The following is a 26,474-nucleotide window of genomic DNA, read 5'->3' as shown; positions in this document are numbered from 1 at the left end:
GTCTTACATCATTATGAGATCATTACGCGCTATATTAAAAATATAGCGGGTACATAGATTGTAAGATCACAACATGTGACATGATATCATACAATTATTAAACAGTACTATAATTATCCTACATAGATTATAAGGTCTTACAACATAGAATATAATTATTAAACATATAGCTATATAGGTTTTTAAGTCTTAAAACATACGAGATCATACAATTTTTAAACAGTATATAGTAGGCCTACAGTATTGTATAAGATGTATATTTTTTAAAACATAGCAAAGCCTACAATTATTAAACATACACAGGTTGTACGTTCGTACAACCTATGATAATACAGTTAAAGATGGGTAACCTGATCGACAGCATCACCCCCCCACACACACACACACACACCATTGAGATTGGCATCAGAAAAGAGCCCATATTCTTCTCATAATCCAAGAGAAATTTTAAACCTAAAATATATTCAGTTTAGATGAACGGAAAAGTGACAGCCTCATCCCCAATTGTGGTATGGGCTGTTGTGAAACACATTTTTTACTTCTAACATCAAAACGGCTAATGCTATTAAAAGGGCATTTCGTGATCCACAGCATCATCCCCCACTTTTCTCAAAAAAAGTTGAGATTTTTATATCACTGGAAACCTCTGGCTATATAATGTTTATGTACAAAATATTTCAATTCTTGCAGATTAATTCGTTTTGCAAAGATATCATGAAATTTGAATTTCGTTCTTGTGCACCAGAACGAAATTACAACATATTGTCTATGGAGCAGTGAAATTCACATAATCATGCATAACTCGCAAACGCAAAATCGGAATCAACTGGAATTTTGGGAATAAACTTTTTTCGTGAATATCTACTGGAAAATGTCATAAAAAGAAGATGCTAGGATCACGAAATACTCAAAACTTGGGAACTGGATTATTTTTGTACAGGCCTCAATGTGAGGTACAAAGCACAATACGAAAACATCTGATCACCTTCTTTTAAATAGTGTACCGCACATGTTGCAGGGTGTAAGATCTTCAAACATAGAATGCAATTATTATTAAAAATATAGTGCACATGTGTTGAAAGGGCTTAAAACATCATGACAGCATACAATAAATATTAAACAGTATAGCGTGCAATTTATATGTTTTAAAGTGTTAAAGCATAACATACACGTATCAAACACTACAGTATAGCGTACCATGTATTGTTCGTAATTGGTAACTGTTAAGTTCCAAGGTTTGAAAATCTCAAAGCCATGTTTTATCTGAAATTAATTGGACATTAATTCTATTTATGTTAGTAACCCCAACAGTTTAAAATGATCACATCGTAAGGTATAAAAATATGTATTATCATTACTTCAAAGACAAAAAGTGAGTTGGAATAACGACAACGAGAACAGAAGGGCGTGATATTAGCATTGATGTTCAGACCATCAACGGCAGGGAAGTGCTCATCATAGGAATGGTCTATAGGTCCTTATTATCGTGGATAAATGGGATCTTTGCACGCGTGCAGATTACTTCGTTATTTTTTTCATATTATTAATTTATTACAAATTTTTTATTTATTTAGTTACTCATTTTATGCATATTTTGTGCAACGTTAATTTAATTTAATAAATTATTTAATATCACAATTGCGTATCCATTCTGTTACTTTGAATCGCCAATGAGCCTTTATCATGTTTGCCAAGATTTTTTAATTCGTATGCAGATTGAACAATTTGGCCTTTGTTTTGGTTAACTTGCTTTTTTAGTTGAATATCTCTTTTCAATTTCCTCTTTTCAGCTCGTTTCTCTCTATAATCAGAAATGAGGTCGACAATGGTGTACAGATATGGATTAATGGCAGAATTAATGGGTAAAATAACTGTAACACACCATGCAAATACAGATGTGGGTAGATTAATCACCCTGGTTTGAACCAAGATCCCGAGGATGATTATCGGCGCCCAACAAAAAAAGTCTGTTGCAACTATGGCTGATACTCTGGTTGTGAGCTTGATCTGTTTTGACATTTCAAGAGTGCGTCCAGATCGCTTGGCGGATTTGTAAACTGCTCTCACTATTTCAATGTAACAGCCAAGTATTACTAGGTAACATACACCGTTAAGGACTAGGAAAACGGCTGTTGAATAAAAGAGGCCATTAGCCAGACCCTTGAATTCAGTATTAAATGAGTCTTGGATAAAAGTGTGATGATACACGATGTCATTGATTATATGATGAGTATTTATAATGACTTTTTTATCAAAGTTTTCAGTTAAATATATTTTTGTCAAAGCTAAGGGTAGACCAATGCAAACATGAGAATTGTCATAAAATGTAAAACTTTTTCCTGACAAAGCTGATGGAACAGTGCCTAATGCAAATGAAATAATCCATATCAAAATCACAACGATTGTGGCAGATTTGTTTCTTAATTTGTGAGTAGAATATGGAAACCTGATAGCAATTAACCTGTCTATGCTTATCAATGTCACAAAGAACACAGAGGCTTCACTAGATATTATTGACAGAGCTCCTGCAACTCTGCAGGTAATGCCATGTCTCCAGGTTTCGGACTGCATTGGGAAATAATCACCGAAATACACATCAGCGGAAGCAACAATCAACATATAGATTCCCATAAGTGAGTCTGATGCAGCGAGATTGCTAAGCAATATTGCTTGCACTTTATTTGTTTGAGCCATTTTCTTTCTGGCAACTAGCACAAACAGATTTCCTCCAAGTGCATTTAAACCAATGAGCCACATTATCACTGTCAATGCTCTATCAGAAAGCAGTCGATCACATGTAAGATATGGGGATCTGCTTCCTATGGCAACACATTTAATATTACCAGGAACATAGCAGTTACATATTTCATGCTGACTTACAATCAATTCTAACGTATTTGACACGGAAGAAAAGGAGTCATGAGTTATTCTGGTTAACGTGTTGTTTACCAGATTTAAGGAGCTCAGACGAATCAGGTGCTGTATGTTTGGAATTTCTTTTAATTTATTTGCTGACAAATCAACAAGTAATAAGCTGACTGTGCTTTTAAATATGCCACCATGTAAATATGTCAGATCATTGTTTGATATATTAAGAATTAACAACTTCACTAAACCTGCTATCACATTTTGATTCAACGATCGCAATTGATTAGATTCAATGTAGAGTTCCTTCAAGTATAACGTGTATTTGAAGATATCATCTGGGAATTCAGTTAACTTGCTACCATTTAACGCCAGTGTTTCTAGTTTCCTTAAATCGGAGAATAAATCCACTTCGAATTTAAGAAATTCATTTTCATTTAATGATAGTGACTGCAATTTGCCTAATTCTTTGAAACATCCTTTATGTAAGAAGGTCAATTGATTTCTGTTTAAAAGAAGTGTTCTCAAATTAAACAAATCTTGAAATATTCCATCAGGTATTGAACTCAAGACATTGTTCTGAAGGGATAGCAATATGAGATATTTAATTCCGTGGAATGCTCTCACGTCCAGATGGAATAGTTTATTTCCATCAAGGTACAGTTTTTCTAAATTGATTGAATCGTTAAATATCCCGTCACTCAATGTACTCAAGAAATTTTCAGAAAACAAGAGTATTTTAAGATTTGTCAAACTTTTTAACATCACAGCAATTTCTGATATCCGATTTCCGTCCAGGTACACTTGTTCCAAATTATTCAAATATTGAAATATATCAACTGGTAATGTTCTCAATAAATTATTGGAAAGCCAGAGTATTTTAAGATTTTTCAAACCTTGAAACATTCCTATGTCCAGATCTGATATCTGATTTCTACTATGGTACAATTCTTCTAAATTGATTAAACTTTGAAATATCCCATCAGGTACTGTAATCAATAAATTATCAGAAAGTCCGAGTATTTTGAGATTCTTCAAAGTTTGCAACATTCCTACATCCAGGTCTGATATCTGATTTTCACTAAGGTACAGTTTTTCCAAATTTATCCAACCTTGAAATATCCCACTAGGCAATTTACTCAATAAATTATCAGAAATATTGAGTGTTTTGAGATTGTTCAAACCTTGGAACATATCTACATCCAGATCTGATATCAGATTTCTATGAAGGTATAGATTCTCCAACTTTATCCAATATTGGAATATATCAACAGGAACTTTAGTCAACAAATTATGAGATAGTCTGAGTGTTTTGAGATTGTTCAAACCTAGGAACATTCCGACATTCAGATCTGATATTTGATTCCTTTCAAGGTAGAGTTCATCCAAATGTCGCATATCTTGGAATAACCCATCAGGTATAATACTCAATAAATTATTAAACAACGACAGTATTCTGAGGTTGTTAAAACCTTGGAACAATCCTACATTTAGCTCTGATATTTGATTTCCTTGAAGGTAGAGTTTTTCCAAATTTTGCATATGTTGGAATAGCCCATCAGGTAAGGTACTCAACAAATTATCAGAAAGCCACAGTATTTTGAGATTGTTTAAACCTTGGAACAATCCTACATTCAGATCTGATATCTGATTTCCGTAAAGGTAGAGCATTTCCAAATTTTGCATATCTTGGAATATTCCATCAGGTATTTTACTCAATAAATTATCATTAAGCCTCAGTATTTTGAGATTGTTTAAACCTTGGAACAATCTTACATTCAGATCTGATATCCGATTACCGTCAAGGTAGAGCATTTCCAAATTTTGCATATCTTGGAATAACCCATCAGGTATTTTACTCAATAAATTATCAGAAAGCCTCAGTATTTTGAGATTGTTCAAACCTTGGAACAATTCAATATTCAAATCTGATATCAGATTTCTGTCAAGGTAGAGTTCTTCCAAATTTCGCATATCTTGGAATATCCCATCAGGTAAGGTACTCAACAAATTATCAGAAAGCCACAGTATTTTGAGATTGTTAAAACCTTGGAACAATCCTACATTCAGATCTGATATCTGATTTCTGTCAAGGTAGAGCATTTCCAAATTTTGCATATCTTGGAATATTCCATCAGGTATTTTACTCAACAAATTATCATTAAGCCACAATATTTTGAGATTGTTCAAACCTTGAAACGATCTTACATTCAGATCTGATATCCGATTTCTCTCAAGGTTGAGTTTTTCAAAATTTTGCATATCATGGAATAGCCCATCAGGTATTTTACTCAATAAATTATCAAAGAGCCACAGTATTTTGAGATTGTTAAAACCTTGAAACAATCCTACATTCAGATCTGATATCCGATTTCTGTCAAGGTAGAGTTCATCCAAATTATGCATATCTTGAAATACCCCATCAGGTAAGGTACTCAACAAATTATCAACTATCCCCAGTATTTTGAGATTGTACAAACCTTGGAACGATCCTACATTCAGATCTGATATCTGATTTCTGTCAAGGTCGAGTTCTTCCAAATTTTGCATATCATGGAATAGCCCATCAGGTAAGGTACTCAACAAATTATCAAAAAGCACCAGTATTCTGAGATTGTTCAAACCCTGGAACAATCCTACATTCAGATCTGATATCTGATTTCTGTCAAGGTCGAGTTGTTCCAAATTTTGCATATCTTGGAATAGCCCATCAGGTAAGGTACTCAATAAATTGTCACTTAGCCACAGTTTGGTGAGATTGTTGAAACTGTGGATAATCAGCGTGTCCAGATCTGATATATGATTACCTTCGAGACCTAGACTTTCCAAATTTGCCAAATCTTGAAATAATCCAATGGGTAGAATATTTAATACGTTACGATAAAGGAATAGGACCTTTAGTTTCCTTAAACCACTGAACGTTTCAGCAGCCAACTCCTTTATTTGATTATAATGCAGAAAAAGTTGTTCCAAATTGATCAAATCTTGGAAAATTTCTTCGGGTAAAGTACTCAGAAAATTGTTATATACCTTTAGCGTTCTAAGACTTTTCATACCTTGGAATATTTCTACCACCATATCTGATATCAGATTTCTATGAAGGTAGAGTTCTTCCAAATTTTTCATATCTTTAAATATCCCATCAGGTAGTTTTCTCAAATTATTATCATTAAGCCACAGTATTGTGAGATTGTTCAAACCTCGGAATAATAACGCACCTAGTTTTGATATGTGATTTTGATTCAGGTCCAGTCTTTCCAAATTTGTCAAATCTTGAAATATTTCATGAGGTACTGTGCTTAATAAATTGTTATCAAGTCGCAGTATTTTGAGACTGTACAAACCTTCGAATGATTCTTTGTCCAGTCCTGATATCTGATTCATACGAAGGTTAAGATGTTCCAAATATGGCAACCCCCAGAATGTTTTTGGATTAAGTAAAAGCAAACGATTACTCTCCAGATTTAATACCTCTAAATATTTCAAGTCTTGAACAAAGTTGTCAGATACGTGTACAATGTTATTTCCTGATAAATCTAAATGAGTTGTGGAAAGTGGGTAGGTGATCACAGCTGTGCTGTTTTGACCATGTACACAATCGTCATACACTACTTCTCTAGAGCCAAGATAAGCTACACAGTTTGGTGGAAACTTAAGCTTACAGTAATCTTGGTAATCGGTGAACGAGTCATACCAATACGAGCCATACCAATCATATAAATATGAGCTATACGAATCATACAAATAATGCGGATCACACGTAACTGTGTTGTTGTACCCTTTAACATTACGACATTGATTTATACTTACTCTGTCAGCATGGTGATCCTTCTGGACATTTTCTTCTTCGTGTTCTTCAGGGCATCCAAATAAGGTATCATTAGCACGTGCCTGGCCTATGTATAGACTTGTACTACCTTGCAAATAAACTCGGAAACTTGACTCAAACAAGGTTGAACTACACGTTTCTGGTTGAACATTGAATACTACATACTTATTCTTACAGTTTTTTAAGTCTCCATCTCGTTCAATATAAAGAAATGTCGGTTCTGTAGCGTCCCCGGTAGCGTCATTATATCCGTGTATTCGTAGCTCAGCGAAGGTTCCTTGCGATGCTGTCACTTGAAGGATACATATGTATTCCGCGCTTCCTTTGAAGAAAATTCCTTCGGTCTGTCTATGAAGAAAACAAGGATGGGTTCCCTTGAGAGGCACATCCCAAAGAGGTTCCACCAGCAACTGAGCTGCAACGATCATTCCATTCATCACGGTGTTGTTGTTAAAACACATGGTCATGATGATTACAGACACTTTAAGGATAAAACGGAAACAACTGCGTTTGTTTATGCCAGCCATTTTGGCAGGATGCGTTTAGTCAAAATTGCAAGAAATGGAATCAGTAACGTACATCGAAATAATGTTCATGCACATTTTACCATTCATAGTGTCCACTATTTAGCTCTTCAATAGAACACGAGATTATAAAAATAAATGCATTTCAAGAATCACGCTGAAAGAAAGCTATAGCTAATGGATAATTATAATCACAATAACAATGAAAGAGTTTTGTAAGCACATACATTCTTGACATGTATCACCAAAGAGACAGTTATTTCTATACGCGATGAAGTTCATGTCCGAAAGCAATTATAAATACATGTTCGACGTTCAATAATCACTCCTAAAAGCTCATCGCAAAGATGTTCCTTGCCAAAAGTAATAATTCTCCCACTCCAGCTCCTCGTTCATGAAAAAACAAATCGCGTATCGAATGACGAAAATAACAGAATATCCAAAATTCTTTATTATATACGTTTTCTCGACGAGATCTCGTTTGAAATCAGAGCAAACTCCACTCAGGCTACATAGCAGGAATGAACGATGAGTCGCATACTGAGCGTTGGGGAACCTGGGACGTTATAAACGGGCTGTGTTTTTTAGCTTTTTTCCAAGCGTTTCTTAAAAATCTCGGCTTCGAGTGCGCCAAAAAGTGGACCCTGATTTCAAAAGTTGGAAAAAGAAATATTTCTACTAAACAGCTACGGCTTTCATTTGGTCATGCAGTATATCTACCCACAATCTTCAAAGGTAGTATGTCTGAACGGCGAAAACTTGGGCGAAAAGATGGAAACCGGATCAAAACTTGTCGAGAACTCTATCGCTAGTTATAAATTGATGTGGATGCTTACTGGAACAAAGTTAAAACTCATCAAATTAAAAAGGAAAGGTCGGGAGGACAAGTCCATCTTTTCATGCAGACTATGTATAAAGTCATCGAAATTAACTTCGTAGTCTTTCATTCATATCTTGCGTTCAACTTGACGTGGTACAAGTGTAAGCCCCGGGTGCAAGCCGTCGAGTAGATTGATGCTTATTCACCAGTAACCATGGTAACAATAAAATACGAATTTAGGTATATTCTGGTCTCCTTTGATGACACGCTAATGGCGATGATGGTATCTTATAAATGTAAGTTGACTAATCATATGCAGTTTGAAAATAGTGTATCGCGAGAACCGATATTGCAGGAAGTATTTGCATGCATCAAAAATGATCCACTTTTGACTAGTAGAATTTTATGTATTGCTGCTCGGCACTATACACTCCCGTCACATTTTCGGCGTTGCGTTGATGACAATTGCATTCTTCTTGTGTTTTGATTTACAAATGCATAATTATCTGAGCTCATCTGCCAATATACTAGTAATTACCTCATATATCTCATTATCATATTTCATGCGCAGCAATGATGAGACATGCTGGGTGCTCTTCTTTACACGTAGGAATACCAAATATGGCATTTTCGTGGATCATGGGTGTGTCCATAATACTTATTCACCAATTCAGAGAGAGAGAGAATAAAGCCAGAACAAGTGAGAGGTGGAGAGAGAACCCGGGAGAGAGAACGAAAGAGTCATTCTAGCGCTAATCATTCGCCCTTAGAATTTATAAATTTAGAATTGGTAGAATCAAACTATTTGCCAAAAATTACACATTTTCCACTTGCGGTGATACCGTACTAAGTTAGCTTAATAGTTATTCATACAGATCGAGCATAACAAGTGAAAATCAAGTAAAAATGTGCGGCTTGTTATGACGGTTGATTATTGAAATAAATTTCCTTGTGTGTGTGGTACTGTGGTGGGGTGCTCTTACAAATGTATACTTGAGTCTTGAGGGGTGTCGTGTCAGCATCAGATACCCCTTATTGAGGTACCATATCATAGGCCCCATAACAAAATTTGATCTTTGTTATGATCCCTTACAGCCTAAAAATGTGCTTATTTTGACGGTATTGAGTATATTTTACACAATGTTTGTGCCCCTTCATTCCCCATAATGCTTAGACCCGCTCTCGGTCCGTGGATAACGACTGGTAATGACTATGGGGTGTATGTGTTTGTTTGTTACCAGTAAGTTACCAGGGGCGGATCCAGGAATTTTTGATAGAGGGGCGCCTTTTGGTCGATGACGAAAAAATGGTGTTAAGGGGGTTACCCCCTCGAAAACTCAACGGTTTTGGTCCATTGTTTGCTGTTCATGGCCGAATTTGTTAATTTTTTTGAATTTCTTTCATTTTTTTGTATTTTTAAGTTAGGCCGGCGCCTTTTGCTAGTCAAAAAATAGAGGGGGCGCGGGCCGGCTGCGCCCCCCTAAATCCGCCACTGATCCTTCCCTTTCGGAACATACAGAAACCATCACTACGATTACTATAGTTCTGAAAAAATCCAACAGTCAATGAAAATAATTACAATAATGTTTATAAGTTTGTGTTGCGTTTAGGTAAAATATTAGATGAAATATTTGCCAATATCAAATTAATGCATTTCACATTTACCGCATGCTTACGCCCACGTTTGAAAACTTTATACATAGCCTTCACAAAGTTTTATAAAGTTGATAGTTGCTTTGCACGTAGACACAATTTTCTATATTAATTTTCAAGAAGGAAAGAAAAATATTGTGTTGTTGTGTTTGTAATAAGTTTAAAATGTTATTTTGGTATTCATTTTGTTTGAAAGTAAGTCAAGCTCAAATTAATTCATATCTAACATATCCACAGCTTAATTGATGATATTTCACAGTACAATAATATTCTCTTATTCACTAAAATGTGATTTATTTTATAAATAGGTATGGAATAATAAAAGTTCTGAAGTTGGTTCGTTCTTGCCTACAATGGTATTAATTTTGCTTGAAAGTAAAGTCAAGCTCAAATTAATTTTTATCTAACACATCCCCAGCTTAATTGATGATATTTCACAGTACAATAATATTCTCTTATTCACTAAAATGCGATTTATTTTATAAATAGGTATGAAATTTAATATATAAGTTCCTGAAGTCGGTTCGTTCTTGCGTACAATAAGTCAATTAGTGCTTACACAGCAGCGTCATGTGAGCTGAATCAGTATTCGCAAAAACATAATAGCTGCTTTGTGAGCTTTCAACTATCTTCTCTTTTGGTATAAGGAAGACACGTTGGTTTCATCTTAGATAGGCACCCGCGTGATTCGGCAGCGTGATAATGATAGGCTTGAATCGAAAGCTATACAGCTGCCATGTGTACAAAGTACTTTTCCAACCACACCCTGAGCCAAAACGAAGTTTACTTGAAACGAACAAAACATATAAAAAGTTAAAGTTGCATTCATTCGAATAAAATGCAAAATCGGATACTTTGTTCAAATTTTGCTACACATAAAATAATTCAGTATATGATAGGTCTATACATCATCAGTAAAAAACGATCGACACATACAAAATTAATAAATACCACATTTTCCCACAACACCCAACGCTGTTACGTTCATTTAATAGGTGCAGTTACTCGCTTTACTTTAACCATGTTAACAGTACCTTGCATCTATAGTCATATCCGGTGGCCAGGGCTTTCGCGAATCAATATAGGCCTATTTAAAATGCGATCCTCATATTAAATTCGGACTAGCGAACCTTCAGACTTGTGGACCTTCGGACTAGTGAACCTTTAAACTATTGAACCTCCGGACTAGTGAACCTTCGGACTAGTGAACCTTCAAAGTATTGAACCTTTGGACTAGTGAACCTTCGGACTAGCTAGCTAACAGTACGCCCATAAATAAATGAAGAAAGGAGGAAGAATAAAAATAAAAGAGGAAAAGACAAAAAGACAAATAGGGGTAAAAGAAAAGAAAAATGAAAGGAACATAGAAGAGAGAAATGGAGGAAAAGAGTGAGAAAAGAAGAAGAGAAAATGCAGGAACAGGGAAGAAGATGACGAACAAAAACTTTGAGGAAATTGCGGGGCAAATTGCCACGATTTCTCCCACCCACAGAAATGTGTCTGGCTACGCCCTTATCACGAGACATAATGTATATCACAAGACAAGTAAGCCTGTTAAATTCGCACAATGCATGCAAGAACGTAAATTGATGTTTACATGTTTATGACAAGAACGACGCCTAATTCGATGACTCCTATCATTGCTAGCGTAAAGCGAGACAAAAGAAGTTTCCAGATTTAGCTACCACAAGTATGGTGTGTTTTGAAGTAGATTTAATTTCAAATACTCATACTTTTACAGACTCGACGATGATTTGATTATTTTCCCATTGTGAAATCTAAGTTAGGTGTGTCTTCGCTGACGTCTCATACTAGAGCATGAAACCCAATTTTTCCAACCGAAGTCGGAAAAAAAAAAAATTCCAACCCAATTCATTCATTGGGCTATCCATTTGAACTCCACACTCCCCCTGTGGAAGATTTAGCTTACGCCTTCTACAGAGGGAGCACGGGTTTCAAATAGAATAAACAATTCGGTAACTTCGATTTAAAATCCACACTCCAGTTGTGGAAGATATTGGTAAGCCATATACAGGGGGAGTATAGGTTTAAAACTAATTAACCCTAGCCAATTCCATTTGAAAAACACACTCCCTCTTTAAGGATGTTGAAGAAGTAGCTATCTATAACTGGTAATATAGCTTTTAAGCTATCTTTAAAATCATTATTAAAATATCATTACTGATTCAGAGTAGTAGTTATCTAGGCCTACTACTATTAAGTAACTATCTACTGTTGATATGCAGCACTGATGAAGTAGTTATCTACTGCTGATAAGGGTATTGATTAAGTAGCTATCTACTGCAGCTGATATCAGTATCGATGAAGTAATTCAGTAAAACTAACGTTAGGCTATAACATACAAAACAAACATGTACGCACGGTCATTATTAGCAAACACAACTTCAATCATAATTGATGCCTTGTCTTGTAACATCAGTATCTTACACATAGCGGACTAAATATAATACAAGATATTTGCCACCTAAACATGCTAAATATTGAAAAGCACGGGGTAAGAACGATTAACATTTCTCCTGACCCGCATATGACATGGTCTCAGATTTGAAGCAGGTTTCACTGCCAAAGTGTGTAAAAATTCACCCAGAGTGAAAATAGCTATGTTTAATTTCTAAGGTGTCTTTTCTAGGGTAAAATTGTTTGTAGAACATGATTTTTTAACAAAACGCGTGCATCGTACATCGTTTTGCTACAAAATGTTGATTTGTGGCCGATTTTGCCCGAAAAACGCACTTTTTGGGTGACAAAAATTTTCACGTGCCAACTTTGTATACTCATAGAGTCTATAATATACATAGATATGGCCCTTTAAAATGTTAACATATCAGCTGAGGGTACTATTTGATGGATTCAGGTATTTGTTTTGTGATTGACTTAATCAATTGCGCGCCAGAATCATTCAAATATGACATGCCTCGTGACAATTGACATGCCAAAATAAGCCGTTTTTGGCAAAAAAAAAGATTTGAAAAATCATAACTCTTGATAGGAAGGTGCTACAGTGATGGTTGACCTACCAGTCTATGCAGTATTGAATGGGCTTTCATTTGATACCTAACTTTGTTCATTTTAACTAAGGGAAAGACTTGCAAAATGTAAAAATGTTTCCCCTACCCCTTAAAATTTTGATGTGTGTAAAAAATTCCCGCCATTTATAAAAATCGGGATTACAAGAAAACTACAAGAGCTATAGGCTTGAAAAACTAATCAGTTATGCACAGTATAAGTTCCTACTTGGGTATAACATTTTAATGTTATACCCAAGTAGGAAATTAAAATATCTTTCCATTCCTTCTCAATTTTCTTTTCTAATTTTTTTATCAATTTGTGACATCTGTAAATTACGTAAAATTTGGCATTTCGAAAAATCGCAAAAAAATAAATATGAGGGCGACATGTTTAAAAAACTAATCAGTTATTCCCATGATACAATACTACAGGGATATAGTACCAAACTTGTGCTAAAATGCATATTTTTTGAGTTCTAATTTTTTTATCAAATTGACTCGCCACCCGATTTTTGAGCAAAATCGGGAACAATTAGTACCTGTAATATTGCGCAATCATGTGACCTATATTCAATGTGTGTGCACCAATCAGATGTCAGACTTGCACTACAACATGATGTGAGCCTTGCAGAGCCTTTATAAGCGTGCCAATAGTGTTCAAATATCTTGTGATGATGTTGTCACTTATGGATCTCATATTTTTATTTCCGTCAAAAGCATATGCCTCTACTGTAATGCTCATAATTATCAGGAAACAATGACAGATTTTGCATTTCTGACTTCAGAAAAACTAATCAGTTATTCCCATGATACAGTACTACAGGGATATAGTATCAAACTTGTGCTAAAATGCATATTTTTTGAGATGTAATTTTTTTATCAAATTGACTCGCCACCCCATTTTTGAGCAAAATCGGGAACAATTAGTACCTGTAATATTGCGCAATCATGTGACCTAAATTCAATGTGTGTGCACCAATCAGATGTCAGACTTGCACTACAACATGATGTGAGCCTTGCAGAGCCTTTATAAGTGTGCCAATAGAGTTCAGATATGTTGTGATGATGTTGTCACTTATGGATCTCATATTTTTATTTCCATCAAAAGCATATGCCGCTACTGTAATGCTCATATCAGGAAAACAATGACAGATTGTGCATTTCTGACTTCAGAAATGAATTCTGCACAAAATTTCAGTCTAGAAAACATATTTAAAACAATATTTTTTGAAACTTCATATTTTGCCATTTTTGGCAGTCAAACCTGCTTCAAATCATATAGTCTTCAATACCATACTGCTGATAAGGGTATTGCTGAACTATATATCTAATGCTGATATCAGTATTGGTGAAGTAGCTATCTGCTGCTGATAAGGGTATTGATGAACTATCTAATGCTGAAATCAGTATTGATGAAGTAGCTATCTGCTGCTGATAAGGGTATTGAAAGTTCCAGAATTAAAAGCTGAAATGGACAAAAAGGTTCAATTACTAGAGGAGAAACTGTTGCTCCTTGAGATACATGACAGGAAAAGAAATTTACTGGTCTATGGCGTAGAAGAAGAAAAAATGAAGACACAAAATGGTAATGCTGGATGTGTGGCATCACAACTATTCATGTTCAGAGGAACAGTTAGAAAGAGGTGTAGTTATGACTTCTTGCCACCGTCTTCCCCAATCACGTCATGCTAGATGCGATAGTGATGGGAAACTACCACCACGACCAGTGATAGTGCGCTTTGGATTTGATTCCGATAGAGCATTCTTTGGTAACCTGAACAATATGAAACGGGGTTGCAAACTTCGTGTACTTGACGATTTGCCACCAGAAATGAAAAGAGAACGTGGCAGACTTGCTTCCATTGCTTATAACATAAGGAAGGAGCAGCATCAATCTACAAAGATTGTTGTGGCTGGAACAAAGGTGTCATTGCAGTACAAACCTCGAAATAGACCAGATTTGGACTGGAAAACTTACAAGGATTCAAATTAACTGAACTGAACTCATATTATGTACAAGGGACTACCCCGGAGAACTACAACAGACTAGTGTCAGAAAAAGTTTATGCATCAAAGAAATTACCTTATAAATAAATACCTTGTAAAAATGTGTTCAAAAAACTATTTATTTTTAGAGAGATATAGCAAAAAAACCACCAAAAAACAAAATATATTACAAAATACAAGTGAGGTGTCTATAATTATGCAATATGGAGACGTTCTTATTTTGGCAATAATCATGAAATAACCATGTCAAATAAATAAAAAAAAAAGAAAATAAAAAAAAGAAAAAAAGAAACCAACCAGGTAAAGTAAATGAAGGAAATACTGTATATAAGTCAAAAGTCTTAAAAAGCTCTTTGAAAATTTGAAAATGATACTTATAAAGTATACAACAAATTTATTTATGTTCGATTTCAATATTTTGCTGATTTATTTTCTGTCTGTTTTTCGGGGACCCAGATGGTTTCTACCTTATTTGATTTGTTTGCAATTAACAAAGAACTTTAATTGCAATTATTTTTTATCTTTTAACATTTTTGTATTAGAAATTGGTAAGAGTTATATATTGTTGGTGTTTTCTTTCTGTTATGTCTGTTAATATTAAGGATGTATGTGTTAAGTGCTCAAAATTGTAAAACAATGTCACAAGGATATATCATGTAAAATTTGTAACGGTTACGTTCATAAAAAATGTACCTTATTAAAGCCTAAACAATTAAAATGTCTAAATCCAAAGGATTGGATCTGCTCGAAATGCATTGAACCCATTGATAATAGCGATAACTCTGATATCGAAGCAGAAGCTGACAACTTAAACCAAGCATACCACGTTAATTTAACAGATACAGACCTAGAAAAATATAATGACATGGTATTTAATCCATTAACATTTGATTGTAATTCGAGCAAGATCTATAGTGATGTAGTAAATACTGTAAACGACGATATACACGATTGTTCATATCTTACCCCTACACAGTTCTGTTCAGATCCGAAAGCAAGTAGTGGAAACTTTAACATGTTAAATGTTAATATTCGAAGCTTATCCAAAAATTTCGCTAAATTTAAACAATGTATTAATACGCTAGATCAAGATTTCGATGTTATTGGTATTTCCGAAACACATTTGAAAGACACACCTCCGAATATGTATAATCTTCCTGGCTACAATTTAGAATATATGAACAGGATTGGACGAGGTAAAGGAGGCGTGTGCCTTTATATCTCTGATAAAGTTACGTATAAACTTAGGCCAGACCTTTGTCATGCCCACTCTAATTATGAGTCGTGTTTTATAGAAATTGAATGTAATTCTTCTAAAAATGCTGTAGTCGGTGTGTTATACAGGGCTCACAATTCAATAAATGACTTTATGACGGATTTTGACCCTCTTTAAAAAAATTAACATCAGACAGAAAACAGATATATATAATGGGTGATTTCAACATTGATTTACTAAAGGTAGATAGTCACAGACCCACTCATGATTATCTTGAACTTCTTTACTCATGTTCATTGACGCCTACAATTTATAAACCAACTAGAATTACGCCAACATCAGCTACAATTATTGACAATATTCTGACAACCAATGAAAATATAATCAAATCGACAATTTTGATTACAGACATAAGGTGACCATTTTCCAACTACTTTGTCAACCAATCTTGAAATACATAAACGAAATGAAAAAACGAATAAGGCAACTTACAAAAGAATTCATAGTGATGTTAATGTATCTAAGTTTAAAAACGACTGTCAGAGGTTAAATGGGACGAAACTCTTGACAATAATAATGCAAATGATGATTATAATACATATATTGATACTTTTAATACTTTATATGATGATTGTAAAAAAAAAAAAAATGCACGGGTAATAGAAGAAAAGAACCAATAGCACCATGGATCACCAAAGGTTTACTTAAGAGTATTAATAAAAAGAATTTATTGTATAAACAATATATTAAATCACCTAATGCTAGAAATTGTCAATTATTTAAGACATATAAAAATAAGTTACAAATGCTTCTTCGAAAATCGAAACGAAAATATTTTTTCTCTAAGTTTGAGCATGCTAAATGCAATATGAAACAAACATGGAAAACAATCAATGATGTTATTGGACGAAGCAAAAAACAATCGACTCAAAGTAAATTTAAAGATGAAGGTGGCAATACTATCAACAATCCTCAAGATATCTCAAATAAATTTAATGATTTTTTTGTAAATATAGGTCCTAATCTTGCTTCAACCATTCAACACAAAGGGAAACATTATTTTGATTATCTAAACGATACCATATCTGGGAGTATGTACCTGAAACCAATTGTTGAACTTGATATAATCAAAATTATAGATAAGTTAAAGTTAAATAAGAGTGGTGGTCACGATAATATTGGCAATCTAATCATAAAAAAAGTAAGTCGAGAAATTGCCAAACCTCTTAATATGATATTTAATTTATCTATTTCTACCGGAATTGTTCCAGATAAAATGAAAGTAGCTAAGGTCATACCACTTTTCAAAAAACAAGATGTTGAAGTTTTCTCAAATTATCGTCCCGTTTCTCTCCTACCATGTTTTTCCAAAATTCTTGAAAGATTAGTTTTTAACAGATGTATGGATTATATTGATACTCAAGGAATCCTTAACACTAAACAATTTGGTTTTAGACCAAAGCACTCAACCTCTATGGCTATTGAACAAATGGTAGATAAAATAAATTTCGCGGTTGAGAGAAACGAGACGACTGTTGGAATATTTTTGGACTTGTCTAAGGCATTTGATACAATTGATCACAATATTCTCCTTCACAAACTAGAACACTATGGCCTTCGTGGCATTGTCTTAGACTGGTTCAGAAGTTATTTAAGTAACAGGAAACAATATGTATCTTATAATTGCCATTCATCAGAATTGAAAAATGTAATTTGCGGAGTTCCGCAAGGATCTATTCTCGGCCCTCTTTTATTTATACTATAAATGATATAACTAATACATCTAATATACTTGATTTCATCCTCTTTGCAGATGATACAACAATTTTATATTCACATGAAAACATAGAAAAGCAAGTCAATCTTATAAACAAAGAACTAGAGGAAGTGAGCAATTGGTTCAGAGCAAATAAATTGTCTGTTAATGCCAGTAAAACAAATTACATGATACTAGGAACGCCAAATATGACACAAATTAATGATCTGAGAATCATACTTAACTACACTACCTTAGAAAGAGTACAACAAACCAAGTTTCTTGGTGTGTTAATAGATGAATGTCTCACTTGGAAAAGCCACATAGATTGTATTTCAAAAACAGTGTCAAGAAATGTTGGTGTCATGACCAAACTAAAACATTATGTACCAGAACGTATTTTACATACCCTTTATTGTACTTTGATAATGCCCTATCTTAATTATGGAATACTTGTATGGCGGGATACCTGTCAAACTTACTTAAGTAAATTAATGAAACTCCAAAAGTGGGCTATAAGAACGATAGCAAACAGTCACTACAGAGAACATACAGGACCGTTGTTTGCAAACTATAACATCTTAACTATCGAAGATATGTACACACTAGATTTGGGTACATTCATGTACAAGTATTCTATTAATGAACTCCCTCTTATATTTAATAATTATTTTTCCAAACGCTCTGATGTACATAACTACAAGACAAGACATGTAAACGACTTAAATTTGACTAAAAACAAAAAAGTTTTTTCTGATCACGCAATTCGTACTAAAGGCCCCATCCTTTGGAATTCACTAGGTATTTTTGTGAAAAACTCCAGATCTATTAAACATTTCCGTTATCAATTAAAAGAAATGTTAATCTCAAAATATACTTAATATATTATCTTTAAGCACCGTCCTTGTCTTGTCTTTTGGTTAGTGATTCTTTTTATGTGATGTTTGATTGATTTTTTGTATAAATGTTATTTGTAACTTTATAATTTCTAGGGGAGGCGATATATCTGGCCTTATTGGCCTTCCAGCCTCTTCCTCCATAATGTGTTGTTTTCTGTAAATTTTTTAATTTGATTGTTTTTGTGAATGTCAGTTTTTTATGGAAATAAAATGAATGAATGAATGAATGAATTGATGAACTATCTATCTAATGCTGATACCAATATTGATGAAGTAGCTATTTGCTGCTGATAAGGGTATTGATGAACTATCTATCTAATGCTGATACCAATATTGATGAAGTAGTTATTTGCTGCTGATAAGGGTATTGATGAACTATCTATCTAATGCTGAAATCAGTATTGATGAAGTAGCTATATACTGCTGATAAGGGTATTGATGAACTATCTAATGCTGATATCAGTATTGATGGAGTAATGATCTGCTGCGGATAAGGGTATTGATGAACTATCTAATGCTTATCAGTATTGATAAAGTAGCTATCTGCTGCTGATAAGGGTATTGATGAACTATATATCTAATGCTGATATCAGTATTGATGAAGTAGCTATCTGCTGCTGATAAGGGTATTGATGAACTATATATCTAATGCTGATATTAGTATTGATGAAGTAGCTACCTGCTGCTGATATGGGTATTGATGAACTATATATCTAATGCTGATATCGGTATTGATGGAGCTATCTGCTGCTGATAAGGGTATTGATGAACTATCTAATGCTTATCAGTATTGATGAAGTAGCTATTTGCTGCTGATAAGGGTATTAACTATCTAATGCTGATATCAGTATTGATGAAGTAATGATCTGCTGCTGATAAGGGTATTGATGAACTATCTAATGCTGATATCAGTATTGATGAAGTAATGATCTGCTGCTGATAAGGGTATTGATGAACTATCTATCTAACGCTGATATCAGTATTGATCTGCTGCGGATAAGGGTATTGATGAACTATCTAACGCTGATATCAGTACTGATCTGCTGCTGATAAGGGTATTGATGAAGTAGTTATCTTTTGCTATTAATGATATCGGTAAAATGAAATATATCTGTTGCTGGTATTGGGATTAACCCTAAACTACTGAGCCATATTTTGTAACATGGACTACGACCGGGGTTGTTTCAATTATAAACGTCACACAAGTATACTGTTATATTTGGTACCAATGTATAGACATGAGTCTCCTCTATCCAGTGATACCAAAATAAACATTCCCCACATAATGTTGCTATGGTGTAATAATGTGAGGGCGCCCATGCAGCATGCGATTTTCACCGAATTTTCTCCTAAATATAAAAGGCAATGACTATTACTGTCTGTTCAATTAGCTTAGATTCTTGAATTTTTAAGATATATGAAAAAATAGAAAATTGTGGTCAAAGTCATCAAAGAAAAGTGTTAGCACAGCCTTAGACCTAACATGATTTATACTTTTCAAATTCTAAAGTTCAGTTTAGAACCTCATTTCTTTTCAATTTTGGTCTTTTTCCGCGATATTTTTATAAAAAAGCCGTAGAACGTCGGGTACCATAAACTTTTTTGAATCAATCCATTTGGAGCAATGGGGACGAATGTCATAATGCGCTGAGATAGTATTTATTCGACCATCCGTATCAGGAAGTATTGTCCATCAAAATAGCTATATATTAACCAGTATGCCTAATTTGTGTTGAAACCCTACTGTTGAAACATTACGTTATTATTTATGAACTAAGCTGTTCTAAAATATGCCCAGCTTATATATATAAATACATTCCTTGTGTATTTATTTATTTATTTATTTATTTATTTATTTATTTATTTATTTTACGAATTGTTCTGAGAAGGTATAGGCCTATAGGCCTACTATAAAATTACACATTTATTTTCAATTTGTTATTCCGGGTTGTTTTTTTTGTATGAGAAGGACATTTGGAAACAAAAGAATTTTTGCATCAGAAAATATTATTTAAAACAATCAGGTTACAGAAAACACTTCTTGTAAAGTCACTGTATCTGAAAATGTCAAGCGAAAGCTGATATTCTTGGGAAGGAATGATGGTATTAAACAAAACTCAAGTTACATTGTAAACCAGTTGAAATAAGAACGAAATCCATAATTTTAATGTCATTGTTTAGGAAAAATAATGCTCAGAATAATGTTATGCATAAAACGTAATCGCGCCATAATTATAGTTTCGTGTAACAAAAACCGGTGGACCATCATCACCTATAGAACATATCCAATAACCGGAACGATATAACAATTGGAATGGCAGGACAGATTGGTGGACAGATTGTTTTGCCAAATTGGATAGGGTCTATGCCCTAAGTTGAGAATGGACCGTCCCACTCGATTTGTAAAAAGGTCGCGAACCCTTATGGTGGACCCAAGTAACTGCCTAAAATGAGGCAAAATTGAAAAGAAATGGGGTTTTAAATTGAACTTTGGAATTTGAAAAGTATAAACCACATTAGGTCTAAGGCTGTGCTAACACTTTTCTTTGATGACTTTGGCCACAATTATTTATTTTTTCAAATATCTTAAAAATTCAAGAATCTAAGCTAATTGAACAGACAGTAGGCTTGTTTGTACTCATTTCAATGCTGATTCCAAATATGGTCATGAAAATTTCCAATTCTGAAACTTGTGAAAAAAATGAAACTAGTCTGCAGCCAACACCCGTGTGGAGAGGGTTATTAAAACCTAAACGTGTTATGAACACATTTGGTATTGGTCAAAACGTTTTCATAAAATTTAAATGTTGGATTATATAAACAAGGTCATAAAAACGTTTTTAAACCGGTGTATATGAAAAAAAAACTACTACAACATTCTAAAAATACTGTCCAAATGTTAATGCAAAATATTTTTAGCAAACACTTCTGCAAAATATTTTGCCAACACTTTTAAGTGTTGGCAAATAACATTATGTTTTGCATCAAGAACTGTTTTCTGAATGTTATTAAAACGTTTTATATACCCTTTATATAACCCGACATATAAACATTTTCTATTAACCTTTTGTGTTTGCTGGGATTACAAGTAGTACACAAATGAAAACTCAAGAATTCCTTTTTTTTCTTTTTGATTTCTTATCAAAAATTTATTCTGTACATTTCTTACAGGATTTTATGGCAAGTCATGTGCTCAATAATTCGATAAACTTAGTTTTTCTCACATAAACTTAGTTTTTCTGAGTCATTAAACACCAGGTGTCAATATGATCAGATAAGTTTTTCTCATGAAAAAGGATAAGCTAAGTTTATCAAACTTGGTTTTTTAAACTATCACTTACAAAACTATGCTTATCTCAGCTAAACTTAATTTTTGTATAATGCTTTTGATTAGCAAAGATTTTCTACTGATAAACTCAGTTTAGATAAACTGAAACAAAGCTAATCAAATTACTGCACACTTGGCTTGCCATAGGCGTTTGCATTCCTTACAAATACATTGTCTGGTCACAAAGTCTTGAAAGAGTATTTTACTACTGTTTACAAAAATATTAATTATATAAGTCATATGCACATTGGGTTTACATGATAACATTGGGAATTAAAAAAAATCTCACTAAAAGAGAGCAAATAATTTATGTTTCACTTGTTCTAATTCCATATGGTTGGCTGGGAAGATGAGTGGCATCATATAGTTAGCCACAATGTTATTTTTACTGTCATTATTTCCGAGTTGAATGATCTCTTTGGATGGATACAGGATGTTTTTTAGGGGGGCTGCGAAAGTGATTTTTATCCTAGGGGACCCTAAGTGATTGTCTCCTTTTATTTACATTTTCATAAAGAAAACAAATTATTTGTCTTGACCCAAGTACATTTTGTTTCCCCAACATAACATATTTTATTATGTTATATGTGACATGATCTAGTCCATGGGGGCAAAGGCAGCAAATTTGAAACTGAGCTAAAGGTAAAAACAATAAAATAGACATCAAGTATGCTAGCCCTTTGTGGTGTTTTCAGTAAATGATAGCACTGTATGTATAATGTAATAATTACAGTAACTCAATTTTCAAAAATGCCTCCTTTGCCCCACTCCCACCCATAGACCAGATTGTGTCACATATATTATATTTTTTGTATTCTTAGCTGCTAAAAAACTGGACCAGTGAAACAATATTGGTTTGACCTTTTGTGAGGTGCTAACATAGGTACACATATATGGGAATTCTCTAACCTTTTAGCACTTTCAGAATTACAGGTGGGAGACCCAAATGACTGCCCATCTCTCACTTACATCAAAATTGAAATTGCAATGCCAAAAGTAAGCTTGTATGTTTCTCACCAGCCCATTCAAATTATATGATTGAGATATGTTGCATTTTGATGGCATGTAAAAGAGGTGGTATTACGGTTGGTATACCCCTAATGTATATTTGATTAGTATACATGAGTTTTAAAACCACTTGATCTAATATTTTGAACTTAACCAACGGTATAATACTCAAAGATTACAAACTTAAAATTGCACCATACGTAACGCTATGGCAAATTCGCCATCATGGTATGTTGTTTATGGAGGCCATTCATCGGCAAAGACCCAAAATTGCAACAATAATTTGCTTCTCTAGCCTTGATAGATTACAAAAGTTTGCGATTGCAGCTCTTTGTAGGCATTATTGGCACAACACATTAAATTCAGAACACAATCAACTACCGTAAATCCTCGAATAGTAGCCCCTGGGGCGTTGCATTTATTCGAGATCATTTTTAGAGTGATAATTCCCATTAAAATCATTAGGTAAGCTTAAAACGCATGCATATATGACGAACTATGAACTTAGGAACAATGACTTCTGGTTCACTTCTGGGTTTATGATCAGACTTTCGCCAAAATTTGCGTACCTGGTTCACTTCCTGGTTTATGATCAGGCTTTCGACAAAATTTGCAAATGTGTGTGCACCTTGGTAAGCTTATTACACAAGATAACATGGAAATATCAGCATTTTTGAAACATCTTGGTTGAAAAAAATGGTGGAGGCATTTTAATTGAAGGGGGTGCAACTATTCGAGAATATACGGTATACACTTTGAATCAAAGTTTGTCGGGCGCATAGTGAAATAAACTAGAAGTACAATAAGTGGCCTTCAAGAGCAACACACAAACATGGCGGAGTGGGTATCTTTGTTTTTATCTCATTGAACTTAACAGAATTGGCCCTAATAAGAAAACCAAGATTCGTTTAAATAAACATTAGCACTGTGGATCACTATCTGGACCTTAGCAATGCAAAGCAATAGTCCTTCCCATTCACAATAGACCAGTCAGGAATGAGTTTCAAACAGAAGCAACTTTAAATCATACCTTAACTTTATATGGCATAATTATTATCATTATATTATGACTATATAGGATATATGAATGATGATGGGTACAAAATGGCATCTGCTAATTTGCATACATTCCTCCATTATGATACCATAACTTATATATCGGCTAACAACATATGTGACCAGATCTGCAAGTTAGTAATGGTAAAAACTCAATTTTCAACATTTCCGACTTGAGTGGATCGGATCAGGTCACACACATGTCTGTCACACACGATTATAGCTTTAATGGAATAGCCAAAACAAGTTCTTTTTGATAAACAGTTGGTTCACTGAGATCCTGACAAATACAAAATGTCCTACCAGAGATAAAAAAAATTGTGATATGACAGCTCATTATAAAAGTAATAAAGTATGGAAGCCGCCATTACCATGCCATCGCGTAGGCCTGGAACACTACCGCGATTTCTACCGGCTATATTGCGTCTGTGCTCCGCTTTCAAGTCAGTCATGAAAATTACCCGTAAAATCGCGGCGAAAGTCTGGAGACGTTCCAACTGCTGAGTTGATGCTCTTTGTTTGAAGACATCAATAATGGCAGTGGTATGTCCTTTGTGAATACAGCATATTATGTCCCCTTCATAAAGGCCATACCACTGACTATACAGGTGTCTTCAATAGTAAAAGTGACATTAAAGCCCAGTTTTAAGGCCAGTATTAATAGAGTTCCATGTTTTCTGTTCATTTTGCCATCACAATAAATGCAGCAGTATGACATTTTTTTCCTGCTATGGCAAAAACTTGCAGCAGTGTTTTCCCGCTTTGGAAAACATCACAACAAAGGAAAATGTCAAGAAGAACAAAGTCCTAACAAAGCCAAATGTTTGAATGGAAAAATCACTGCTGTGCACCAAAACTCACTGCAGAGAACCATACACGCAGTGTCTGTCACAATCAAAAAACATACAGAAAAAGATTCGCCTATATTGTATATATTCTGGCCTAAAAACAATGGACTATATATTCTGGTCTAAAAGTTGGCTTTAGAGCTGAATAGTGATAAATGGAATCTCTTTCTTTTTTCACACCACTGAAAGCCCACTGCTTGTTTCTTGTTACACTGACATAACACCTTATTTCAACACAAATACAAACCAAACCAAAAATTGTACACTCAGAACTTCTTAATTTTAAAATGAATTTTTCAATAAAGGCATTTTAAGCATGCATATAAAGGCACTACTGACTGAAAATTGTTCCATTTTTAAGGTTGCTTTTTGCTTGTATGATGACCAAGATAGTTACTCAAATATTGAAACTGTGAAAACAATGACAAAAGACCTAATCACACAATACAGAAAAGTAATTGGTTGAGGAAAAATTGCATTATTTGGACCACTGGATATAATCTTTCAATCTTTCATCATTAACGATTCATAATACCACAATATCAAAATCACAAAATACATCACATAGAAATACTTATTCCACAGCCTCTGATCACAAGACTCTCTATACGCAAAACCCAACGTTGAGTTGCTTATACTGATGTGGTTTCTACGGTAATCTTACCTCCATAAAGATCTCATCTTTGCTCATCTACAATGTAAGAAATACAATAGAAAGCTGGTCTAGTGTGGGTTCTTATAGCGGAAGGGGAGAAAAGCTTAACAATCAAGAATAGTTTGGAAAATTTTTGGTGATGGTACCCCAACGTTAGGTCTCTGCAATTCTGAACACAGTTGGATTAAAGCGACCTCGTTTATAATGCATCTCTATAAATTGCAGGAACAGGCTATTTCAGTTGAAATCCATTCACCACCTACGAAAGACCTGACCTTAATCTTCCACACAAAGGGGTGTAGATTTCAGATGGAGTCACCCCATTCAGGTAACCCCATTTTAAATTCACACTTCCTGTGTGAAAGATTAAGGTCATGTCTTCCATAGCAGGTGTATGGATTTCAACTGGAATGACCTAATAGTTTTACAGTAAAGGCATAAGAATAATTCAGAATACACGGACAACCTTTCAAGTGTTTTGAGATCAAATTACTAATTCTCACAGATTCATGCAGGTAGCCCCTACCATTCTGTTTGCCACAGAATGGTTACTAGAATGGTAGTCACAGAACGATTAAGTCCCCCCTTATGCCCATAACTTACTAGCAGTCGCAACGAGCGACAGAAAAATAGGAGTGATCAAATGGCAGTAAACGAATGTACAACACTGCCAAAGTGAAGTTGTCTTGAAGTCAAATGCTAGCAATTGGACGCTGTGACATATATGCTAGCAACTTGAGATTGATATAACGGCAAACATTTTTTTTTTTAAATCAAGAAGGAGATATGCCATAAAAAAATGCTTATGCTTGATGTGACTGCTTAGTAATAGTACAGGGATTACTTGATTGTTGAGCTCTTCTCTACTATACATTTCACCTAATTAAACTTTAATATTTTGCTGTATCATTTCATTTTTTGGGACTCATGCTTTCACAGTAATTTTGCACTGTAAATGAAACACTGATTCTACAAAATTCG

The 26,474-nt window shown here is 34.2% G+C and overlaps 2 protein-coding genes across 2 annotated transcripts in view; one reads left to right on the top strand and one right to left on the bottom strand.

Annotated features, from left to right (window-relative positions):
* The first annotated feature begins 11,067 nt into the window (after positions 1–11,067).
* LOC140142224 (uncharacterized) lies at positions 11,068–14,951 on the top strand. Its single transcript, XM_072164192.1, is given in 3 exon segments — positions 11,068–11,236; positions 14,171–14,292; positions 14,294–14,951. Coding segments are annotated over 3 exon segments (711 nt in total). The 3' UTR covers positions 14,714–14,951.
* A 6,777-nt stretch (positions 14,952–21,728) lies between these two features.
* The window catches only part of LOC140142223 (U4/U6 small nuclear ribonucleoprotein Prp3-like), a 37,169-nt gene continuing 32,423 nt past the window's right edge, over positions 21,729–26,474 (bottom strand). The window contains 1 exon segment of the mRNA XM_072164191.1: positions 21,729–25,529. The gene's annotated coding sequence lies outside the window, so the exon portion shown is untranslated.

This window comes from Amphiura filiformis, chromosome 20 (assembly GCF_039555335.1).
Source record: "Amphiura filiformis chromosome 20, Afil_fr2py, whole genome shotgun sequence".
NCBI classification, from domain to species: Eukaryota; Metazoa; Echinodermata; class Ophiuroidea; order Amphilepidida; family Amphiuridae; genus Amphiura; species Amphiura filiformis.
The sequence above is the reverse complement of the archived record's forward strand: the minus strand, read 5'-3'. Positions and strand labels throughout refer to the sequence as shown.